The sequence below is a fragment of the Arachis duranensis genome, chromosome 8, assembly GCF_000817695.3.
Source record: "Arachis duranensis cultivar V14167 chromosome 8, aradu.V14167.gnm2.J7QH, whole genome shotgun sequence".
Taxonomy (NCBI): Eukaryota; Viridiplantae; Streptophyta; class Magnoliopsida; order Fabales; family Fabaceae; genus Arachis; species Arachis duranensis.
In genome coordinates, this window is record NC_029779.3 from 40,595,445 (window position 1) to 40,605,746 (window position 10,302).

General features: G+C 28.3%; 1 protein-coding gene across 1 annotated transcript; it reads left to right on the top strand.

Moving 5' to 3' along the window:
- LOC107462724 (NADH--cytochrome b5 reductase 1) lies at positions 1-7,862 on the top strand. The gene is made up of 9 exons (XM_016081351.3): positions 1-216; positions 797-938; positions 1,555-1,645; positions 2,379-2,456; positions 3,071-3,151; positions 3,910-3,999; positions 4,656-4,721; positions 4,959-5,045; positions 7,575-7,862. The coding sequence occupies exons 1-9, from the start codon at positions 42-44 to the stop codon at positions 7,665-7,667; spliced, it is 903 nt and encodes a 300-aa protein (XP_015936837.1). The 5' UTR covers positions 1-41; the 3' UTR covers positions 7,668-7,862.
- The last annotated feature ends 2,440 nt before the right edge of the window (positions 7,863-10,302 follow it).

The window sequence follows — 10,302 nt, forward strand, 5'->3', positions numbered from 1 at the left end:
TATAAATTAAGCTGTTAATCATTTCCCAATTCTCTTGCAAAATGTTGGAACTACCATTACTCAAAATGTCATTTCGTTTTACCAAATTCGATTTGAGGCATCTTCGTTACTTTGCTGAGAACCTGCACCCGGAGCTACTAGGTGGTGCGGTTGCTCTTGTCGCCGTTGGCCTCACCGCTGCTTATTTTTATCATCGGTTAACCAAAGTTCCCAAAAGTATGTTACTATTTCATCTAGATTTTATTTTTACTGTTAAGTCTTTAATTTAAACAAGTTTCTTTCTTTTTATTAAAATTGATATTAGACAAATCCATCTCAATCCGAAAAAATTACTTATAATTTATAAATTATCTAAAAATTTTATATTTAAAAGTTATGAGCTTAGGAATAATTATTTAAAACATAAATATTTATAAATAAATAGTCCAATAATATTAAATCAGATAGACTCTGCTACTATATTAGAATTTAAATTAAATAAATTTAATTCAACCTAAAAAATTAGCTCATAGGTGAGAAATCCTACGAATTTATAAATTATCTAAAAATCTTATCAATTTATAATACTTTTAGCTAACAACAAAGTTGGTGATTTATTTCATTCATTTTTTAAAGATTTTTTCTTTTCTGAACATAGAAATTAAATCTATGTAAAACCCTCAACACCTAACTATATTTCTCTTGCGCCTCTTTCAGATTATTATTATTATTATTTAAAAATAATACAATAATACTTCCAATTGTTTAAAAATTTGAGTAAAGTGAGAGTTCTATATTTGCATTTGTTTTCTTCTAGAATGCCTGGACCCCAACAACTTCAAAGAATTTGAACTTATAAAGAAGACCCAACTCAGCCACAACGCAGCAAGGTTCAAATTCGCCCTTCCAACTCCTACATCGGTGTTGGGCCTTCCAGTCGGAAAAAATATTCTTGCCAGGTTTCTATAACAATATCAATGTCACTCATCTTGCTTTAGCTTCATATTTTAGTTAACTTGTTCCAGGAACTTTTGTCATACCTATAAAATGTTTTCTTCAATTTATTTTTGTTAGATGTACCTTAAAATCAACAATTTAAATTAGTCACTAAATATTGACAATATACTTAATAGGTTTTCAAAAAATTTCACTTCAAAACGTTTTCGTTCACAAAATTTTTTTATTACATTAGAATCACTGAATTTTATAAAAATAAGACATATAAGTCTCTATTTTAGTCAAATCTATTATTTTTATTTAGATAAATAGATCATAAAAGTGTGAAAAACGATTTATATATTTTACTTTTATAAAATTAAAGAACCTTTACATAATAATTTTTTTTTAAATGAAAACATCCGACACAATTTTTTAAGAATTTATTTAATTATATACTCGTAGATGTATAAATAATATTTTTGTAATAATTAATAATTACTATGAAGGAGATAGAGTAGTAGTATACTTGATTTTTTTTTTTTCCTCTTTAAGTTAACCAAATGTTAGTCACGAAAGTATTGGTTATTTAACATGATTCTAAGATATTATATACACATACTGAATGTTAAAACCCAGGGGAAGAGATAGCAGCGGAGCGGAGGTTATGAAATCATACACTCCAATCACGTTGGATTCGGATGTTGGTTACTTTGAATTAGTTGTTAAGGTAAGATTTCTGTGGACCAATTATTCAATCGATTTTTCTATAACTATAAACTCAAATTAGCAACTCTTCTCTCATAAACTCATTACATGATATCTCGTACGGACAGACAGTGTAATGAATGAAAAGGGTGTTAAATTTTAAGGGTGTGTTTGGTTTATATTTTTATTTTTTATTTTTATTTTTAGTATTTTTTATTTTTAGATTTTGTGAAAGAAAAAATGAAAATAAGAGGTAAAAATAGAAAATAAAATTTTATTGATTTTACTATTTTATTTTTTTTATAAAATTCAAAAAACAAAAAATACTAAAAATAAAAACACAAACTAAACCCATCCTAAAATATTCTCTCACATTAATTGTCTTTATTAAAATAATTTTTCAAATTCTAATCGTATTAATTATTTTTTTAAAATTAATAAAAATATATTATATTAATCTCTTTTTTCCTAATTTTAAAGACATAACTAATACAATTAAAATTTAATTTAATAATTATTTTAATAAATACAGTTAATCTAAGAGTCCACTTTAAAAGTTAACTAAGTGAAAACAAACACTAGGAGCATTGATAAATTGTTGGAAGTTATTTGGAAGAGTTGCAGAAATTAAATGGTTCTTTTGTTATGCAAAAGGATATATGTGCGTGGATCCTTCTTTTTCAACTTGATACGTTTTCACGAACTTTGCTTGCTTGTGTTATTTATTAATAAAGATGACCATGAAATGCAAGCAGATGTACCCAAATGGAAAGATGTCCCACCATTTTAGACAAATGAAAGTTGGAGACAAGTTGGCTGTGAAGGGCCCCAAGGTACTATATATTCAATTCCCTTATTATCCAAAATTCAAATTTATGGAAATAATACACAATTTATTTCAAAACTATGTATGACTTATATACAGTTTGTTCTCTAAACTTTTACATCTAATTTGAGTCTCTAACATTATCAAATAATAAATAGTGCTAAAAAAAATCTTTTGTTAAATTCTTGTTCCAAACTTATATATTTACAAAGAAAAAAAAAGATTCTGTCTCAATAATAAAACGCGTTAAATAAGGTAATTTTAACCGAAAGAAAATTAACTCCCTAATATTACTCTTTTAAAAAACATAACTAAAAACACATCATAGATTGTGTACCTGCAAAAATAGAGAACAGACTACAGAAGAACGAAATTTAAAAGGTAAATTCCATTCTATACAAAATTTATATATGAAAAACAGAAAAAGAAATTGTTGAGCCTAAAAATGAACCTATGAATACGAATAGTGCGTTTAGTAATAAGCATTAAGCCAATTTGAAGTCTCAACAGCATATAAAATCACTTTCGATTTTGGATGAACATATAATATAAATAATTTTCAATATAATTAAAAATGGAGGTGAAGTTTATTAATTAATGGACATAACCACGAGCATGTAGGGGCGCTTCAGTTACAAGCCTGGTCAAGTTCGGGCATTTGGAATGATTGCTGGAGGTACAGGCATCACCCCAATGTTTCAGGTACATATATTATTTTTTTTATGAAAATTGAAATATGCATTACTTTTGCATATATCTCTTTCATTTTTATTTAGTATTAAACGTGATTGATAAAAAATAAGATAAGACAAAAGGTTTATCTTTTATATTATTTTAAAAGAATATTATAAAGATACATATAAAAAAATGGGTGCAAACATTAACCTTTTTTATTTTTTATCGAGTGAGGTACTAGAAAAATTAAAAGTCTAACTATTAAAAATAAAATTAATTAAGTAAGCCAAATTCAATTTAAAAAATTAGCTTAGAAAATAAAAAAATTTATACTTAATATTCTGATATTATACTAAAATTAAAATTGAATAAACACAACTCAATTTTAAAAATTAATTTATAGGATAAAAAATATCTCACATATATATACTAAATATATATTGATCTTATCTTTAAAAAATGTGGGATTCGTAATATAGATATTTATAAAGATTCCATTTAATATTGTTATGTTGACGTTTTTAGCGATGGATGAAAATAAGAAGTTTATGCTTTAAGGACTTGATTAAAAACTTATCAATTAATAAAATGAAAACGGAGTAAAATTACATGTACTTAATTATTCAATCTTTTTTACTATTAACTGCTCTTAACAAAGATACAATTTAAAAGTGAGGTCATTGATCCTTGTAATGCAAACTCGTGTATAGACACTTTGTGACTTTGATATGTTCAATTACTATTATTAATTAAAAGGCCTTTTTATTAACTTTGTTTTGTCTTAGATCACAAGGGCCATTCTAGAAAACCCCAAGGATAAAACAAAGATTTCCCTTTTATATGCCAATGTGACGGTGGACGATATTCTATTAAAGGTAACTGGTTAATACATCTTTCCTTAATTACTGTGTGTGTTTAACATATCTTTAGAAAAGAATGATTATGTTTCCATTTATATTGGTTAATTAACATATATATATCAACTTACAGAAATATTTGATAATAATAAAAAAATTAGCATTTATTTTATTTAATATTTATTAATTATTATAAATTGTTGTTTAAAACATACATAAATAAAAGGTTTTTTAATTAAAAGGTTTTGGATTAGAGTTGTAATTATAGATATAATGTTGGATCAGATGGGATTACGTTGTTTATGTAGTTAATGCAATTGTGAGAATTGGATAATAATAAAGTTTTCTATATTTATACCTTCAATACGAGTCTATTACTGTTTAAACCCTAAATATATCTAACACATATCTTCTGACAAAATTTAATAATTTTGTAGTTAGTTTTTTCAAAAAACCTAAAATATACTTGTTTCTTTTATATTATTTTTTAAATTTATTATAGATGTGACTTTATTTAATTTATATATTCTTATTAATATTGTGGGACTAGGTTGTTCATAACTGATTTTGTAAGCTTTTATGTAATATCATTCGTTTCAATTTGATGAAAGGGTATTGGATTTGCTTTAACGAACCCTGGTGAATGATATCTGTTATGTTATTTGGTACTGCAGGAAGAACTAGATAATTTTGCCAGCAAATATCCAAGTCAATTCAATGTCTATTATGTTCTTAATAAGGTTGGTTTCTCCACTTAAAACGCTAATATTCAATAGAAATTATTATTTTATGATGATTATTAATCAAACATATCAAATTTAATAATTTATAATATCATCTTCACATGAAAATATCTTTTCAAAATAAATATATATGAATATTAAAAATTGAGCGGCCTTTAAAATTAAAACAAGAATATAGTGAGTAATAAATAAAAAACAAAATTAAAATATTTGATTTTTTCCAACACTTGACAGCCCCCTAATGAGTGGAATGGTGGCGTTGGGTATATAACTAAGGATATGATTCAAACCCATTGTCCTGCACCAGCAAGAGATATCCAGGTTATTGATATATAAATTCACATTTAATTTAACTTATAGTTAGCGCGGCAACGAAGAATGGAAATGCATTTTTGACAACTAGTTTCTAAAATTTACCAAATAATGCAAGGAGTTGTGTGAAATAAATTATATATAGACTTTTATTCAACGTTGCAAAATCTTTTAGATAATATATAATTACATGACTTACAAGCACAACTCGGAGTTAAGTTCTAAAACGGTTCTTCAAATAAATTGTATGTATTAAAATACTCTTCAAAATTTTAATTGCACCAATTATATTTTTAGAATTGACAAAATATGCTATTATTAGTTCTTCATCATTTTTTCATCATTTTTTCATCAAGTGATTGATCACACTGTAAGAGGCTAATATAGCATATTTTTGCCAATTTTTAAAAGTAATTAGCGTAATTAAAATTTTAAAAACTATTTTAATACAAATTCAATTTAAAGGATCACTTTCGGGGGGCTCAACTCCACAACTTGTATAACTTCACATCATCACATGCCCTCGATCTCATGTGAAGAGTTACTCATGTGGGTTCTATTGTAGGAGACCCAACTCACAAGGCTTCTTTGCAGGCCTTTTTACCTAAATGCGCATCTAAAAAATATTAATTCCCAAAATGTGTATGGTTGGAAATTTTTCTGAAAATGCGCATTGCTATTTGTTGGCCTGTGCCCGTGAAATACCAAAGTTATTATAATTTTTTTCACACAAATTAATACTCAACAATAGTATTTTAATAATATTACTAAGGAATATTAATTAATCTAATAGTTTTTATAAATAAATAAGTCTATATATATATTTGAAAACTTAAAAATCATGTCATAAAATGTGAAATATTAACAGATAACAACGTTGATCATATTGTTTTGACTTCATGAATGAATATAATACCAATAAATAAAGTTGTCACATTTAAATTTTAACAAAGACAAATCTCCATAAGTATTGCTATCAATGAGACATGGAGTCTCAACTCGGCAGTAGGGCTGGAAGTGAGTCAAGCCAACTCACGAGCTAGCTCGAGCTCGACTCATTAATAGCTCGATAAGCTAAGCTCGTGAGTTAGTGAGCCAATCTTGAGCTTGGAATTGAGCTCATAAATTAAATGAGTCGAGTTTGAGCTTGGATAAGCTCAGCTCATTAGCTCGTGAACTGACTCGATTATTTATATATTAATTATTAATACACATATCCTATATGCATTTAATCTATATTTTTAATATTATATATATATCATATTTATTTTTTACATATAATTTTGATGTAGGACATAAATAAAAAAATTATAATTTATTGATAGATAACAATATATAAAATTGATCTTTTTAAATATTTTTTAAAATATATAAGTTATAATTTATTGATATAGAATTATAAATTATGTATTTATGTTTCTATTATTTGAGCTAGCTCGTGAGCTCGAGTCAGCTCGTGAGCTTTCGATGAGCCGAACTTGAGCTTAAGAAATAAGCTCGATTGTTAATGAGTCGAGCCGTGAGCCAAGCTCAATTTTTGTGAGCCGAGCTTAAGCTTTGTCTAGCTCGGCTCAGCTCGGCTCACTTCCAGCCCTACTCGGCAGTACACCTATTTCACGCTTGCCTGCCCAAGGTTCTTCTTTCCATTTTGCTGTTGCCACCGTGAAAATGAGATAGCCATTTTGTGGGAGCTGGCCCTAACATGGATTGCTGATTCGTAGGCACTTTCAGTGAAATGGAGTTTAAATCTATTTCACGGACACAGGTTAAGAAATAGCAATAGGCATTTTCAAAAAAATTTCTAACCATGCGCATTTTAGGAATTAATATTTTTTAGATGTGTATTTAGGTAAAAAAACCCTTCTTTGCATGGACTCACATGGCTATGTTTATAAATTAGACATGTAATTTGCAACATTACTCAAAAAGTTTTGAAACATCGAATAAAGTTTGTAATAAGTTACTTTATAACCCCTATGCAAATCAAAATTTTAAAAATCGAGGTCATTATTGAATTGGTAGAGTCAAAAATTCAAAAATTTAAAAGTTCAACTGAAATTTAAATGAAATTAAACTGATATAATAAAATAATATATTTATGTATAGAATATATAATTTTTTAATTTTTTAATTTTATTATTTTTAATCCGTTAATTATTAAAAAACACACTAATTCGATCAATTAATTGATTTTTTGACTGGTTCATTGAAAATTGATTTTTTACCTGAAACTACTTAATATAGTCACCGATTTTTGGTTAAATCAATCGATTCCATCTAATTCTCAAAATTATGATACATACTTTTAAAATTTATTGTTGGACATTAACTCGTGAAAACGTACCCAAATACTTTACATGGAAATTTTCTAAGTCAAATATAAATTAAAATAATTGTCAAAAAAGCATTTCCAAATAAGAATGGATTTTCATTCTTCTCCTTTCTTTTTTTTCCCCATTTTTTTTAACATTATTGACTTGTATTGGCTACTCATAATTTATAATAACTTGTTCATTTAAGTATTATTATATTTTGTAGATACTGATGTGCGGTCCACAACCCATGAATAACACAATGACAAGTTATCTTAATGAACTTGGCTACACATCAAAGATGCAATTCGTGTTCTAGCACATGTACTTTAAAATTGCATATGTATATTTTCGATTTTTCGTTTGGAAAAAGAAGAACTGAGACAAAAAAATAAGAGATATGAGTTTTGAGATAGAAAAATTGTACTTTTATTATTGTCTTTACAACCACATAAAATTGTATCTACTTTTCTATGTTTCAAAAGACATTGTTCAAATGCAACCCAAATATAATTCCATCACCTTCTCAGAAACACTTTCTTAATTTATGGCTTGTATAGTTTGTATGCATGATACGTTTCTCTTAGTACATAAACACTTTCTCATGCCTTGTATAGTTGTATACATATATGATATGTTTCTCTTAGCAAATTTTAATGTATAATCTAAATGGTGAATAAAATCCAAACAAAAATGACAATGATAGTGTAGCTAAAACCCTAGCAATTTCACCTTTTGAAGGCGTTTTGTAACTATCACAAAAAGCGAATAGCAACAGGTTAAGACCGTTGTAAAAGAGTAATTTGTGCGACGCTTTTGGCAACCATGAAATGACCACAAGATATTCTATGGTGGTTATACCAACTGTTCTCTAAAACGTTGCAAAATAACTTGATGACACATGTTTTGGAGGTGGTTTAGTAATCGTTAAAAAAAAAAGAAAAAAGAAGTTTCCTAACCACCACTGGTTGCTACATGTTTCTGTTGTAGTATATATGAATCTATGCATGGGTTACTCTATGATTTTGATACTATATGATAGGATATTATTTTTGTGATTCTCATTGTTTCTCTAATTAGGTTTTAATTTTTCTAGTATGTAAATGTTGCATTTTCTAATTGTGACTAACTGACTGTGATCTCTAGTTAGATGCTCCAACAGTTGTTGATATAATAACAAAATAATGAGGCAACACATTTTCACGTGATCCCTCATTATTTTATACACAAAAATTATTAAATACATTACTTTTATTTGGATGGATTAGACTATTGAAATGTAGATTTATCATCATTCTCATCATCATGTACATTTTTGACGGGGTTTTAAGTCTTGATTTTGGAATAGTTCATCTTGCACCTCGTCATCAGGAGATTCAACCATGCCCGGCCCCTTGGTTTGCACAATTACAACTCTCCAATTAAATCTAGTCCTATTGAAGTATCGCGCATGTAGTAAATCTGACGAGCATTACATGTGAGTATGAAGGGATCATATTGCTCGTACTTCCTATCATCATGGTTCACCTCCATAATTTTATAGTCTTTATGAATGCAAGTGACACAAGATCTTGCAGGATCATACCATTTACCGTTAAATACAACTACCCATTTGATAGGTTTACTTGGATACTTTAGTTCTAAAATTTCATTCAACGTTTATCTGACATTTGGCTTAAATTCTATTCTTATTTTTATTTATCCAAATCAAGAAAATTAAGCTTTTATGGATTTTAAACGAATTTAAGAAAATGAGTTATGTTATTCTTTCCTAAAGACTTGAGATTCTGCTGAGAAACTTTTGTTACTAAATCATGTTTTAGAATGAATGATTTTGAATCTCGTAAAGATGGCTTTTGATTTGGTGTGATTTTTGAAATGTTTGGAAAGATGTTGTGGAGAATGGCCTTATTTTAAAAAGAGAAATTTACGTTGGAGGAGAAGTGACTAGCCACCACGTACTCAGTAACCATGTTTTAAAAAGGGGAATTTACGTTTGAGGAAAAATGGTTTATAAGCCTAAAATGATTTGAGGAATAGGGATTTTAGAGTTAAGGCTGAAAAGAATTGATTTTTGATTTCAAAGTAAAGTAAACTGAGAAAAAGTGATTTAGAGCTTGAATGATGATTTTGGGTTTGATGATATTGGATGGTGGAAGTGCTGTTATGTTATGAGCCGGATGGCTAAGTATGAATATGGATATTTTTGAGTTGATAAAGTGATTGTTGCACTTTCAATTATCTGAGATACGATTTTCATGGGTAAAAGCAGTGGCTAGCCATCACGTGCTCCAGGTTGAGACTCGATACTCTGCTAATCCTATGTCGTAAGTGTGGTTGGACACTGTGAAAGTTCCGGATGAGCTCGCCCCCGTGGATAAATACCAGTGTGGTTGTTGTGTGATTATGATTATGATCGTGAATAACTCGAGTTGGGGATGCACGATAGAGAGACAGTCCAATGGTTAACTACTAGGACTTATCGGGTTGATTTTATAACCGACAGATGAGACTCATCAAGCACTAGGACAGGCGTTCATCATATGCATCTATGTGACATTGGTTGGGTGTGCATGTTGTAATTGGTTTGCCTATGTGATTAATTATGTTTAATTGCTATCTGCTCTACTTGAAGTAATTGTTTGTTTGTGCTTGAACTTTTCTACCTGTGTTTGCGACTAAAATTCTGTTGAATTGTGGTGATTGGTTGTTGTTTGGATTGTTTGGGTCTAGGGCTGTGGTTGATCATGAGGTGGGCCAAAGGCCATGTTTGGTTGATGTTTCTGGTTTAGAAAACTATGAAAAACTAAACTGATTCAACATAGATTTAATGAATCTATGCCTGAAGTAAGTTGGTCATTCATGCTGTCTAAGAAAAACCTTTTTAAGGCCCTTGAATTTTTGAAGAAATAACAGTTTTCTCTTTCAAAAAAGATTGCAGATTTTTAATGGTA

What these genes read in the sequence shown, in the direction of transcription:
- LOC107462724 (XM_016081351.3), top strand. Translation starts at nt 42, where the DNA reads ATGTTGGAACTACCATTACTCAAAATGTCATTTCGTTTTACCAAATTC. An exon ending in TGGACGATATTCTATTAAAG is followed by an intron (nt 4,000 to 4,655) that starts GTAACTGGTTAA and finishes TTGGTACTGCAG; the next exon opens with GAAGAACTAGATAATTTTGC. An exon ending in CACCAGCAAGAGATATCCAG is followed by an intron (nt 5,046 to 7,574) that starts GTTATTGATATA and finishes TATATTTTGTAG; the next exon opens with ATACTGATGTGCGGTCCACA.